The sequence below is a fragment of the Lepisosteus platostomus genome, chromosome 7 (genome assembly GCF_059453375.1).
Source record: "Lepisosteus platostomus isolate fLepPlt1 chromosome 7, fLepPlt1.hap1, whole genome shotgun sequence".
Classification (NCBI taxonomy): domain Eukaryota; kingdom Metazoa; phylum Chordata; class Actinopteri; order Semionotiformes; family Lepisosteidae; genus Lepisosteus; species Lepisosteus platostomus.
The window spans coordinates 10,880,432-10,895,911 of record NC_142617.1 but is presented as its reverse complement, the minus strand read 5'-3'; the positions used below and the strand labels follow the sequence as shown (position 1 = coordinate 10,895,911).

Here is a 15,480-nt window from a genome sequence, read left to right as displayed (position 1 = left end):
TGTTTGCACTCTGAAAATTATTTTATTAATCTGCGTCTAAACTTGCTATCATATAATATATACAGTACATGTTACTGTTACATTATTAACAGTATATACATTCTATGCCTAAACACCTTTATGCAGCCTTCACCCACCTGCCCTTTGTCAACCTCAGGAGGAATTTCCAGTAAGAAGGCCTCAGATTCTGCACTTCCATCACAGCCTAAAATGGAAAAGAACCAGTTAAAATAGCACTAAATAAAGGAAAAGAGTATTCACCCTCAAAAAGTGCATTATCTTCCTACACAACAGCCATTCCTTAACATTAGAACATTCAAACCAATGTATGAGTGGCGGTTTTGCTCTAAGTTAGACTTAAGGCCTGCTGCTACCACTTTCTCAGCACAATTTAATGCATGCTTGCATGCAGGGGAATAGCTTTTTTTCTGGCCACAAGAGAATCTGATCTTCTGCTTTTTAAATATGTATTTAACAAATGACAGTAAAATAAATGGTTTCAATATCCCATTTCAAAGATAGATCTAAAAAGACTTCCAGTAAAAGTTTCCATTTAAAGATTCCTTTTCATAGCATGTTATACAAATGACAAGTCTAAATGCACTGACTGAAAGCTGATATTCTGAATAAGCTGCTTTCCATTACTTAGACACAGTTGATTCAAATATGATATAGTAATAATGTGTCAAATGCATTGTAAATGCATTTATCAAAATACTAAGCTTCAAAATAATTTGATCACTTAAAACTGAAGTAGTTAAATACCATTTTTTATAGCGAATACACTGACATTTTAGTGAACAGACATAACCTACTGCGGAGTACAGTACATAAAGTCAGTATGTGGATTAACATCATCGAAGCTGATCAACTGGGAGTCTATAGTAAAAGTAATGGGACAATAGTTTGTATTCCTATTGTTGGCAGAAATACAGGCTACACCGACAGTAGCTGTGTTGTGGGAGGCTGCCCTATTACTCTCATAAAGACTGGGTTCACTGGTGTCTGAGCCCTACATGTCACAAATTATCCCATAAATGTGCAGTGGGACTCAGGTTTGGCCAACAGGGTATCCCCAGGATAACTGCCACATTCTCATCTTGCAAGAAGGCTGTTTCTACACAAGCAGCATTACTTATTACATCAGGAAAAACCTGTAGGGCACATGTAGCAAGTCTCAGGATGTACTGTAATCAATGTACAGTAAGCTGGTCTCCCTGATGACTGTTTAAGATTTGTGCATTAAGAGAAGATATACTGTATACTGTCTTTAACACTACAACCTGGCTGCTTGGGGACAGCCAGTTAAAATTATTTTGCACTTTATGTTCTTTATATCAAAACAATCTCTTTCTTGACGATTTCTGTTACAGATTGGGCTATTACTGTAGTTTTGTGTATTCAGGTTGACAACAGTTACCTTTACTATTTACTGATCTGTTTTGCACATCAATTAACATCATTCCTATACAGCTGTCCTTAACTCACTGCTGTCAGTTCAGTTTATTGTCATATGCACAAGTGCAATGAAAAGTGTATTTGCATGTATGCTCCAATACAAAGACATTTGTAAGGAAACACCAAAAGGGGTGGTGAAAACAAAACCTTGGTTTATCACTCAAGAGGACCCGGCTACACTCCTGGTGACTCACAATAGTTCAGTCTTCAACTACTTATGACAGGAAAGAGATCTTCTCTTGATAAGCAGACATATTGGTTCCTTTCTGTGTATTTCATTATTGATTTTCTCCATGCTTGACATTCAACAAATTAAATCACCTTATCAACTGTGCTGAATCAACTCTCAGTTTAATGAAGTTATTTAACGATTTATTTAACCTGGTCAAATGTGAACGATCAATTAATCAAAATGATGTCAAAACATTTCATTAATATCCACATTCTGTATACTTTTGTATACTTTGATGTGCTGTATCCTACAGAAGAATTTAAACACAACAAAGAGAAGACAAAAAACATTTTATTTTTAGCAGAACAAACCTAAAAGACTGTTTCCAGATATATCAAAAGTGCATCTGGATGTACAGAGACAGAGATAGCATTGTTCTTTTCTCTGAAATCATGACTAAACTGACACAATTACTGATCGTATTTATTGTATTCAATTGTTTGTATTCAGTGCTACAGTACTGACACCTAGTGAAGTTAGGTTAGGTTTTAGCCCAATCTGATACATATTTTGATTGATTCTTCCCAGAACTCCTACATGATATGAATGATTGGTCCTTTACAGGAAATGTTTACTGGCTTGCAGTTTACTGCAGCTGTGAAGAGCAGTTATTTAAAGAAAAGGGATCAGGAATAAGAGGCATAACAAAAAGGTATTTAACGTAACACTGTTTTTATCGCAAACAACCTTATTAAAAACTGTCTACACCATAAAGAAGAACAAATCTTACCGCTTGAAAGCAGATTGCTGTAGAAACTGCATAGATCAAGGTATCAGCATGAGGAAAATACGGAAACCTTCCAGCTTCGATGCCTTTGAAATACATGGTCTGTTGAAGACAAAATCATCTGTAATATGCAGCTCTTTAGAGATATTCATTAAGAATGATTTCTTAAATAGCACGTTAAAGCATCAGCAGGGTTTTGTACTTAAAAAAAAAACAAATCTGCTACATTTTTTTTTTTTACCTCCACCAGTTTGGAAGCCAGGTACATGGAGATAGTGGTGCTCTTGTAAAACATCATGGAGACACCTGCAAGGAAACCTGTGAGAAAGACATCCAGGTGTGAGTGAAAACATCATGTATCCAGCACAAGAATATAGATAAAAGGGAATTCCTTACCAGCAATAAGAGCATGAAGCTCATCATCCAGATTTCTCACCCAACGTAGGAAGCAGCTTGTGCCCTACAAGAGACACAAAGACATTTATTCACCAATCTAGATAGGTCCACAGATGAGAGTGGATCCCTAAAGGCCCACAAGAATACTGGAATCTTTAGGACAATAGCTCTTAATAGACAACTTTGTCGATAACTATTTTTTCATTACTGGTAATGTCTAAGATAGTGTTTTTTCAAGTTGTGGGCCCCAGCACAGTGGTACACCTTCAGACATAAACGCATGTGCCACAAACGTACAATAAAAAATGAATAGATTAAGCACTGTTTACAGATATTTTGGGGCGTAACCAATGTGTTGCACGTGCATTAACAAGACAGAGCTCTTGCTGCGAGGCTGTTCATGTGGGAATTGCATGTGATGTGTGTTACGTTTTTCAAGTCTAACTGAAAAAGTTAGAGAGTGTCTGAGAAAGACTCTGTATGTGTCAGCAGGTCCTGCCAGAATAAGGTGGCTGTGCACTTCAATGCTCACTCAGATTAAACATTGAAATCAGTGTTTTTATTATTATAATAAAACTAATTATAATCACATGCTTGAGCCGGTGATATGTATGTATGAGTAGTGAGGCGGTATACCACAACATTTTTATATTTATTCAAGTGTGCTGTGGGATGGAAAAGACTGAGAAACCATGGTCTGCACAAAAGGTCATTACATCTGAACTACCACTGACGTCTTCAAATAATCTTGGCAAGCATGATAACTCAAACCGCAGCACAGTATTTCTAGTCTCATAAGTAATTTCCTGTTTAATAAGAAGGTCATCAAGGAACATATGTATGAAACACAAGAGAGCATACAGAGTTTTGCAAAAAGAAGACATGGAGAGAAAAAGTAAAAGTAAATATGTGCTTTCTAGAGTGACTTTAAATAAGTTTATTGTATCTCATCAAGGGTGTGTCATATGTGTTGATTTCTAAGAGATTTCAGAAGGTTACCTTATATATGCTGACAAATGAGCCTAAAAATGCACCCAGCTGAAAGTTTTCTTTATTGTAGAGCAGAGAGAGAAGCCGGGAAGGTTTTGTGAAGAGGTGGCGGAATGCTGATGGGATTCTCAGGCAGCACTGAATTAAGTAACCAACACTGAACATCCGAATAAACCCCTGCAATGACATAAACACATGTACACAGCTAAAACTACGTATGTGGCCAAAAACAAGACACTCTCATTGTACAAATGAGCTTTCCAGGTATGTCTGTACATTTTCAAACTAACTTACTTTGAAAGATACTTGACACAAAATGTACAATTTAATATTTTTGTTAAGAATGTTTGCAATGTTTCTGGCTGAACGAAGTATTCTCCAGTTCATCATTCCAATGCAGAGACAATAACAGGCCAACTTTATCCACTACTTATTTTTATTCACAACAGCTGTAAGAGTTTTTCCAGTGAGAAAACTGAAGCAACTGGAGTAATAGTTTGCTGGAAAAAAAAAAGAACGTGAGGTCTCCATAAAAACACTTAATCTTTAGAGTACATCACAGAGATCAATTAAAATCAAAACACTGTGAGCAATAAACTACAAGTTTCCAAATGATAACAACATTGCTCCTTCATTCTCTTATGAATTCAATGCTGAAACAAAAAAAAAAGCTTTCTCCAATTTGGTTTTTAGCTTCTGCTTCCCTAAGTGATCTATAAAAACAAAACATTGGTTTGGCCATTTAAAATTGTTAAGAAACCCATTTGAAAATAAGTTTTCTGTACTCGTTAAAAAGCTTACTTTAACACAATAGGATATGCAGTTGTCTTCATAGTGTTTGCAACACCTGTGCCTCGGCCCACGCTTGCATCTGGAATTCATGAAGAAAACCACTGTTAGCTTTTTTTCTTCTTGGCAATTAACTTACACTTAACATACATCACATTTGACAGTAAATTATAGGAATGGAATTTCTTACAAGGCTTAAATTGTGCATTCCTTAGCAATCTAATCTAATATTTAAAAAGCACAAGCCAAAAGGACTAATAAATGAGAGCATACCAGTTCTGATTTTCTTCGTAAGGAATGTGAATATTCAAGGCTATCGAACACTAGGCTATAATGAAATCTTAAGAACAGTTTTGAACACAATTCCAATCAATAATTTCATAAGAATAAAATGACTGTTTCCAGTGTATCAGTTGGATATGTAACAACAGTCATGGAAGTCCGTCAAAGGGATGGGTTTGTAAAACAGAACTTTTCCAGATGTCGCAAGTGACGTCACTCGACAGCTGTGAGCAAGATTCCTCAAGTACCAGCACACACAACTGCCATTGCTGGGGGCAGCCTGCCACAGCTTGCTCGGCTTTTGCCGAAACAGCAACTCCTGCGATTCTCCTGGGTGCCTGGAGACTTGCAGTGACATCAGCCACAGTTGTGCTACTCCTTCAGGCAGCGTTCCTTCTCCTGCCAGGCTCTCTGGAACTTGCGGCCTGTCAAAAGATGCTTGGCTCTGACAGGAGGGCAGGTCGGCCCATGTGTAAAACAAAATATTTAAATAAAAACGTTTAACCTAAGCGGTAGTGCACACTAGTATGTCTTACACTGAGTCTAAGAGTTTCCTTGTCAGTGCCACAAGTGAACTTCTGCTTTTGTTCTGTTGTGTTCCAGGTCTCTCTTCATCCTGATATGTCCTCTCGGGACCTCTCGCGTGGACACTCTCTGCCAGCACTGAATGTGTTGGAATCTCTTCTTTTCCCACTATAAACCTAAAATATTTTTAAAAAATGGTCCAATTTTACCAATAACAGAAAAATAACATCAGCTTTATTTTCCATTTAGCATTCTGAGACATGGCTTTGATAATAAGTTTCTACAGTTTCTGGTCTTTAGTAAGGTTCTGGTAAAATATGCAATCACAATTCCATTAGATCCAAAGACTAAACAACTTGTTTTAGAACAAAACAATTTTCAGAAAAAACAGGATACAGTATTTATCAACTGACATGTAATGCCTACACTTCTGCATGTTATTTAATAATAATGTTTCTTTAAGTGTAGGAGGAGAAATATCAGAGGTTGTTTTTTTTAGAATAAAACACTGCCTATCACTTTACATACACATACAGTACTACAGTTTATTTTAATTCTGAGTTTATATAAAGGCTGTGTTTCAAGAAGCAGCAGCCTGTGGTATAAACAAGCAGTATTTATAAAAGCTGAACACTTACTTGAGTGCTGAGAATGTAAAACCTTTGAGGCCATCTTTGCACCTAAAAACACAAGCAAAAAAGTAGTTTGATGACAAATATACAAATTTGGGTGTAATGTAATGCTGTATTAACCCCTATCAACGCCCCAAAAATCTGTTAAATCGCTCCCTGATTTTAAAGTGCAACAGCAAACAGTTTTTATTAATTTAATGCAATTAGAAAGTATGTTATAGTATAATGCAGTAAGATAATTGCTGTTTACCCATTCACAATATTTTAAAAAAACATCAATTTATATGAATGATCTACTATAACTATCAGTATAGTACTAACAGTACTATCAACACAAAAGCAGCTTTTACATTCCAGGTTTACTTTATGGAGCTTCAAAAAGTCGTTTCTGCTGTTTTTTTTATCTTAAGAATAAAGTAGGCACTCCAATATTTTGTTTTATATTAATATGTTATTAAAGCTGTCTTTTTTTGGTTCCTATAATATGAAGGAGTTAAAATATACACCAGCAGATGGCGCTATAAAACTTTGATTTTCAAAACAGAACAGCAACAAAAATATTAATTTTACTTTAGCATTATTTTTAAACATACTTTTAAGTCATATATTTATCTAGTAGATAATACAAGAAAAAGTTTAATCATTTGTAATGCATTCATGACTTTTTTTAAATAAAAGCAGAGTAAGCAACCCACTTGTTTAAAAAAGTCAAAGTTCCAAATTAAGCACAACTTTTTTTTAAATTATTGCTTTTAAGTTCACATCTGTATTTTTGTTTGGCGGTGGTATGAGACATATACTGAACAAAATGGAAACTGGCTTCATGGCAGGATTGAATACTACTATTTATATTTAAAAGAGAATTCAGAACCTTCTTTTTAACACATAACATCCAACAAATTCCCAAGCCCAGCCAAAGTCAGTAACGCATGACAGCACAGAACAAGCTCCACCTCTTCAATTAATCTTGAATTGCTCTCCCCCATCCAGTCTGTTTACATTAAATAACCCCAACATGTAAGATAAGGTGGACAGCAGGAATTCAATTCTTCTTCTTCCCTTATCCAAATAAACAAAGCAGAGATTAATATCTGCTAATCAAGGTAGATGTGCAACATATGTCCACTTCTATAGAAACCCAGGGTAAATTAACCAGTTTCTTGTGCATCAGCAGTGAAAAACGCTTTGAAGAAACTACCACAAGGAGACTGGCATTCCAAGCAAGACTGCCTTATTTCAAAAGTAAAAGTAAGAGCTGTCTTACAGTTCTGATCTTTATTTCATTTAAAGTTTTTTGGAATCCCTACATTCCCTACAAAGCATGTACTTTACAATAGCCTGTTTCATTTGATTTGACACTCCCTACACACAGTAATTATTGTTCATATAAGGACCAAACATAGCCCTTATTCTGGTCTTCAGTTTTAATAATAATAATAGAGAGGTACTAAAATATTTAATGCAAAGCACACACTTAATTTTATACACACATTAATACATCTTTTTTACTTTTAAACACTAAACACAGACAGGGAAACACATTTTGTCAAACTCTATTTGTCTAAAGTTCTATCAGATTTTGACCACAATTTTTACTTCTGGTCAAAATGTGTGTTTTTATTAATTTTTGTGTAATAATAATAAAATGTGTAATTTTTTATTATTTTTTACGTTGTTACAGTCACCCTTAAAATATTATTCTGAAGGTCACAATGCGAGGAAAGATAGAAAAAATATGTAGGGAAGAAATATAAGCATTTAATATGAGAAAAGTTACAAAAAGGGGAGACTATTAGGTCCTTGTTTGCCTGCTAGCAGCTAAATTATGCAAGAATCTCATCCAGTTGTTTGTTGAAAGAAGGCAGGGTATCAGCTTCAAAAACATGGCTGTGCAGCACGATCCAGACTCCCATAGCCTCAGATATATTTGCACTTCCATGCAGTTTCCACTTCTGTCTTCTGGTTTGTGTTTCACTGTTGATTCTGTGGACCAGAGCCTTTGAGAATTTGGAATACGTGAATCAGGTTCCCTTGCAGTCTGTTCTGTTCCAAGACGAAAAAATTTCAGTTCTTTCAGCCTTTTAGTGGAAGACATTCCTTTAAGCCTGGGAATGTTATCTAATTGCTCTTCCTTCAGTGCAGATATATTTTTGTAATATGGTGATCAAATTAACCTCATGTTATAAATTAGGTTTTCTTAGTACAGTATTCACTCTTATTATTACATCCCTTGATTTAAATTATGTGCTTTTAATGATTTGTCCTTGTATTCTGTTTGCCTTCTCATTACTTTTCTGAAGTATACAGAAAAGAAAATGACACATAACAAACATTAGCATTAGCCCCAATCCAGCACCTGAAAAATGAATGGATGGATGAGAAATACTGTGTATAGTATGAATAAATCCAAACAGCTAATTCAGTCTCACTAATCGTATCGGTGGTGGACTAAGTTTATGAGCATGCTCGCATCTGCAAAAGGAAGCCATTATTTTGCTAAATAAAATGGGGAAAAAATATGTAATGCAAGTTAATACCAAAGGAAGATCAGGAAGTGCTTTTCAAATCAGTATAAGGAATAACAGTGACAAACAAGCTAAAACAGAAATAAGAATAGCAGGAAAAAAGTAGCCACGTGAGTCAACAAGGTTTATGGAAGTATGGAAATAACCTTTTAAATCATTACGGAAAACACTTTGGGGACTTATATACCAATCAGTATTACAGATTATTTAATTCCAACTGCCAGGAAGCAAAAGACCTACATTAATGTACTTTAGGTAAACAGAATAACCATCTGCTAAGAATCATCCCACAGGACTACCTGAGCTATAATCCAAACTGTACTTTAATATTGTATTTCTGTCTGTTAAAAGTACTCTTTTCTTTATGTTTATGGCACCTTGTTTCTTAAGCAAAACCACCATATACAATAATTAACATTAATGAGGAAATAACTTTAAATTACACTCAATTTCTAATTACACTCAACATTAGAAACAGTTTGCTAACAATTAAAATTGGTACAAGATTATGACTGAATGTATTGTTGCTACTGCACAGGCTCTTAAAACATGTAATAAACATAAACCAAAAGGAAAATGACTATTTCCTTATGTTGACTATTTTCTGTTAAAAAATATACATCACAAAAATAAGATGTGTTAGAGAAAAATGTATTAGAGAGTACAATATACAGGCTCCTTGTCCGGCTTTTTTACAGCTTCCTGACTTGGGTGGGGGTAAGAAGGAAATAGCACAACCTTGAAACATAAGATGAGAGAAAATTTCAAGGCTCGGAGAAAGGCTTCTGGGATTCTGATTTACGTAAGTGACACTCATCTTTAATTTTCATCGCCTCTTTGGGCCAGTAACTTAAAACCTGACTGCTGGGAAATTAATACGAACTATATTTGTATATACTTATGCACACAAAAATAAAGTCAGTTCAGCAATTCATCTTCAAACCAGACTTATACAGCGGGCGTCTGTGAATTGCTACAGTATACAACATTTAATGAGAAGAAACTTATCACCAGGGGTCTGACAGATGAATGCAAGCCAGCCAACAAGACTGATACCTGAAACCCTTCAGATCATTTGGAAATTGCTGACACCAATCAGGAAGCTTTGATCATTTTACCAACACCTTCAAAAATAGAAAAGATAGGACATAAATTCAATTAATGATCTTTCTGCACACTATACCCTGTTCTAGTTTGCAGAGTACATAACATAGGGCAAGCTTTCGCTACTTTAAATACATGATTAGGTTATCCTGCTATACATGCTGTGCTGTTTTCAGCCACCATATCTGCTTCAACACAGCAATCTCAATTAAAAAATGTAAATTATACTATTTGAAACAGTTATTTTATAAGTCTGCATTAAGCTATGTTTGATTAGAAAATGTTGCTGATAAAATGTGGGAATACTAAAAGGGTTCTCTTGCAGTCAGCCAACAGAGCCTTCCTGAACCCTTACATATTAGCAGGTACTCTGAAGATATTAATGTCGCCTTTTTCTTTGGTTTATGAGACCCATGCTTATGTTTCTGACTAGATAGGGTGAGCCAACTCCTAACTAATCTCACTCTGAGGCCTTTAGCTTTCAGACTTCCAATGCATAGCAGGTGCAGTGAAAATTAAATGGGTGATGAGGTTTATAACTTGCAACAAAATCTGTGTCATGCACACCCTGAACATCTATGTTCTTAAACAGGTGGGAGACCTGAAATAAAAAAGGAAGGGAGATAAGAACCCAGGGCTTTTGTGTCACACATTGATGGTGTGCAAGTATCCACAAGGGACCTTTAACCCTGCCATCTGATATCTTCCCATCTGTCATGCTTGTCTTGCTCCAGGAATGTTCCTTTGCCCTGCCTCTGGTTAAATCAGATTGTTTACTATCAGGCTGAACCCAAACATACACCGCCTGACTCACAAGGCTCACTACTCTTCAGAGTGCTTTAAAGGAAAAAGAAAAGGATTATTAAATAAACATTCACGTGGGATGAAAAATCTAATACAATGAATTAGGTGCTTGTATATATAAGAACTTCATTTTGTTTTAATTCTACATGAACTACACACAAACCACTTTTGTGCCTGAGCAATGCAATTAATCCTCAAAAACACTGCCAGAACATTTTAGTCTTGAGTAAGCTGAAGCTCTCTCATAAATAATACAAAATTACTATAAACTCACATTTCCAACTGCAAATGAAAAATTTGTTTTGTTTTGGATAAGGACAGTAACTCATCTAAATGATTTAAGAGGAAAAGACAGTGATTTATATGAATCAACTAGCTTTCCTCCCTGGAAAGTCATCAGAATAAACATTTTTTTCTTGTACTTGTTTGAACCAACATCCAAATAAGGTGAAAACAATCTTCTGGAAATATCAGGATCCCTCACACAGGAATGACTGGGGAAAATTATGTTTATACGTACTTTGCCAGAGACTTGGACTGCCTTCGTACACAATCTATCACATTATATGAACCACGACTGTTAGACAGCACAGGTTTATAAAAAGAATAAGAAACACTTTCTTTTAATTTGCCAATTTGAAATTGGCACTCAGTCTTAATTTAGTATTAAATATATGTCAATATATGTTACTTAGAAGTATTTCATTTAATGTCCTCACTACACATCCATTAAGCTAAAAGGATACATTCAATGTATTTACATTTGTTATCATGTAATATTAAAACAAAAACAAGCATAATAGACCCTCAAGATAAAGCATACCTGTTATACAAAAAACCTGTAAACAATGATTGCAAAGAAGAGGAGTCAAAATATTGTTTAATCTTTTCTTTTAATTTTACTCGGTAAAAGAAGTTTATTCTGAAAACCCCTGACTGTTTAGATTATAAAAATCAGTGTCTTAAAAGCTTTTTAGCACTTTTTTGGCCTCAAAAAAGGAAGGGCAAGCTCACCACAGCAACTAAAATTAAAACAGCTTTTAACTGTTTGATGTTTGCATCTAAAGCACACTTATCTGGTAAAACCTTTTAAACAAAGCAAATAACCCTCATACTGGTGTCTGTCGAAATAAGTTGTGATATGTGAAATTTGTCTGAAGAAGGCAGGGTGTTAGTTAGTGCCTGTCAGGATAAATAACCCTCTGGATTCAATGATGACAAACATCTGCAGATCACCTGCATGAGCGCTGGCAGCAGATGTCTCCATGACAGCACTGTTCTCTTGTTCAGCGAACTGTGAAAGGGATTTTCAGCTCCTGACGTTTACTATAATATTTAACAGAACTGTCAGGGTGATGGTAAAAAAAATAACCACAGCAGAAGCAAGGAATATCAACGAGGCTATATTTCACAGAGTATTAAAACATATCCATGCAGATACTGGACTTCATAGAAAATGCCTGCGGGTTTACACGTTACAAGGCAAACACTGAGAGAACAAGTGTAGGCTAGAGTTACATTAGGAAATCAAGAACAAAAATTAAAGCACTCCATTTGGCCCATCGTACTCATTTGTTTCTAGGGGGGACAACACCCTCCAGGTTTCCTTGAAACCTCCCTCTTTAGAGACACTTTAGAGTACCCAATCGAACCTACCCTGTGTCTTTGAGAGGAGGTGAGAAACTGCAGTAACTGTAGAACACCTGGATCTAGTCAGCTGTGAAATGGGAGACCTCCTAGTTGCTACTGTAAGTGGTGCTGGTGGGCCATAATTCCCTCTGAACAAGGGTTTCCAAAACCAATGTCCTGACAAGGTATGGTAGGAGGTGCCATCTTTAGAATTAAACATAAAACAGAGATCCTAACTACTCGGTCATTAAAACTTACAGAGTGTCTGATCATAAAAATGGAGATGTTCCACACCTCCTTTCATTATTATAACTACCTTCCACCTTATTGTGCTTTCTCCTACAAGGTGTAGTTCTACTTCACAAAACTAAAAACCAGGCAGCTTGTTTGGAAATCAATAAAAGTGGGATGTTTTCAAGTCTTTTATTAACATATTTTCTTGTCACACTTGGAAAAATGTCCGTATTATTACAATACTGCACATAGTATGAAAAATCTGAATTTTCCCTTACAATAAAAGCTGACTGCTTGAGCCTTAAAACAGTCCAATACTACGAAAAGAAAAAATCACATTATGCTGTAATATATAAAAAAGCAGAATTTTCAGACACCAGAAAATAGCCGAGGGATATTAAGAAAGATGTAAATTAGGGGTTAAAAATATAGAAGTTAACAAGAACGGGCAACTATTTTAAATAGCCGTGAACAGTCCTGAAACATTTCCAAGATTTAACAATACCTACACAGGGGAGACTTCAATTTCATTATTATTCTGGACCATTTATTTCAATATTGGGGCCAAAACATGCAGCTGTAATGGAAAACAAATGTTTCTTGATATAAGTACCTTTTTGGTACACTGAATGCAAGGATACTTAGTTAAAGCTATTTAATAAAATAAAAACAAAGGGAAGTCCATCCTCTCTGGATTGGGTGTTGGGAACCATGTGTCACCCAAACCAAAAGTTAAAATCTAAAACACTCACCCAATGCCTTATTCTACTGTACCTAAAAGGAAAAGCTCCTGTACACTTCTGGGTCCTAGTGGCTGTGAACTATATAAACTGAGATGATGAATTATATATTTAGACTATCAGCGAAACCCAAAAGCCAGCTGGATTTAAAAGAGAGCAAAGCGTTGGCTTGCTAACAGCAGTATCAGACATATTGCCTAATCTGAAGATGCATAACCAATTTCCCTAAGTGTAATTTCAAACATATACTGTAGAATTTTGCAGTTTCAATATATTTAAATCCTCCATTTCCTATTTAACTATGGTTTACTGTAACTGTAAAGCTCATGACATGGAAGACTAATTACAGTATACATACTGTATATTCATTCATGCATTGAACTTTCATGTTAACAACTTCATTTTTCAATGTGTAATAAATATCCATATATTGTATTATGTTACATGCACTGAACATGATAAGTTACAAAACAAGAGGAGGCCATTCATCTCATCTAGCCCATCTGGTAGTAGTGAATTCATACAAGGATCTCATCCAAACATTTCTACACAGGGTCCAGGGTATCAGCTTCAACAACATAGCTTGATAGCTTGTTCCTTACTCCCACAATCCCCACATTGTCTAGAAGAACTAAACACTGAACATCAACACTGAAGTCTTGCTCATAAGTAGCACCTTCCTGTTTTCCACTGTGTATTTATTTTGTTTTTGCAACTCAGGTGCAAAAACCTTGTCTACGTTAATGACATTTGTCATTTTTCCAGTGTTTACTCAGTTTTGAATTACATCACATAGAATTTCATTTGCTGCTTCTGCAGTGTTTGCCAAACTTTGAAATAAGGACAATTCATTGTTTTTAGTTCTAAATGTACTTTACCAAAGGACACATTTTGGCCCCATGGAAGTCAGAGTCACACACTGAGAAGTCGGACGCTGGACTTTTTGGGGAAAAATCTTTTGAAAGTAGTTTATTTAAAAGTGAAATAAACTTATATTAATTAAATTAATTTTAAATCTTTATGTATGCCTATGCACTGCTGGCCACACATATGCACTTGTACAGATCTATGTATTCGAAGAACAAAACCCTTAACACTTTCACTATTAAAATAATTAACTTCTACTGCATCCAGAACAAAAGGAATAGATTTACTCAAAACATAACACTTTATCAGTGCCAGTTCATAAAGGATACAAGCCAGACATTTGAGATCCACCCTCTTGAAATTTGGAATGAAGATTATACTATCATTACAAGCCATGCCAAACTACCCCACAAAGAAAGAGCAATTTCTATGATTAATTGACATGTCTATCCTCTTAAGTACAATAATAAGTTATTGTGACATTGTGTTTAAATTTGTCCAGCCAAAATGTTCAAGGATTAAATCCAGACTCTGCTAGGATCCCACCCTGTAATCTCCTTATTGTACACCCATTCCCACTGCTTACTTTTCCACACAAACACCATATCAAATACCATATCTAATCATCCTCCTATGTGGCACAAAGACTTACTCAACACATATTATTGCTGCCTTAAACTCGAACATTATTGTGCTATAACAGCAACGTCAATTAGAAATGTACATGAAACTGCAATGCCTCTTTACAGAAAAGCATAATTTTACTGATCAATATTAAATTAAAAACCCAAAAAGTCATACACTGCACTGGGCTTCTTCAATTAAATTCCTAAAACATTGATTTATGTCACTGGTTTCAAAAGCTATTTCATGAAACAACAACAGAAGGGTTGGAGAGCCTGTGCTTAAGATTCCAAGAATTGTGTTGGGAATGCTTCATGCTTCAACACTCAAATAACTTTTTGTTTCCATTTTCCAGAGGTTTATCTTTACATGGGCTTCCTCTGAGAGGAATAAAATATAGGTTTGTTCTCACCAACTTCATTTTTTCATTTTATAACATTCCAAGAAAACTTGATAAAATTGTACAAAAGCTGGACAAATGCTTCCCAGATCAGCAGGATTTTAATTTATCTTACTGTACCATCTGTTTTCTTGGAACTGTTAATCTTTCCAATGTTGATTAGTGCCGGTTAAGTAATAAGGAGACAAAAGTCTTACAAGTACCTCATTCAACATACATTTTAACTAGTAAATGGGTGGAAAATTCATTAAGAGAAAAACATTTTCTTGCCCTTAGTGACTGCTTAGGTTGGAAAACATTTCTGCTTTTCTACATTTCACACACTTAAGTCATATAATAATGTTACTTATTTACATATATAGAGAAATGGCAATGTATGGTAAAGTAAAATTTAAAGTAAAAAAACACACACTATATATGTGCATAGTTAATGCAACCTCCTAAACATTACAATGTTAAAAATCCAAAGTTTTGAAATACTTGTACCTGCCAGCACAAGTAGCGAATGAATACAGCCAAGAA

General features: G+C 35.3%; 1 protein-coding gene across 1 annotated transcript in view; it reads right to left on the bottom strand.

Moving 5' to 3' along the window:
* Positions 1–15,480, bottom strand: part of tmem135 (transmembrane protein 135) — a 79,463-nt gene that overhangs the window by 4,178 nt on the left and 59,805 nt on the right. Inside the window, exons 7-14 of the mRNA XM_088639219.1 lie at positions 6,038–6,079; positions 5,411–5,575; positions 4,605–4,674; positions 3,813–3,980; positions 2,814–2,877; positions 2,659–2,735; positions 2,421–2,519; positions 138–205 (exon numbers count right to left, since the gene is read on the bottom strand). Coding sequence (XP_088495345.1) covers positions 138–205; positions 2,421–2,519; positions 2,659–2,735; positions 2,814–2,877; positions 3,813–3,980; positions 4,605–4,674; positions 5,411–5,575; positions 6,038–6,079 — 753 coding nt within the window. The remainder of the gene's footprint in view (positions 1–137; positions 206–2,420; positions 2,520–2,658; positions 2,736–2,813; positions 2,878–3,812; positions 3,981–4,604; positions 4,675–5,410; positions 5,576–6,037; positions 6,080–15,480) is intronic.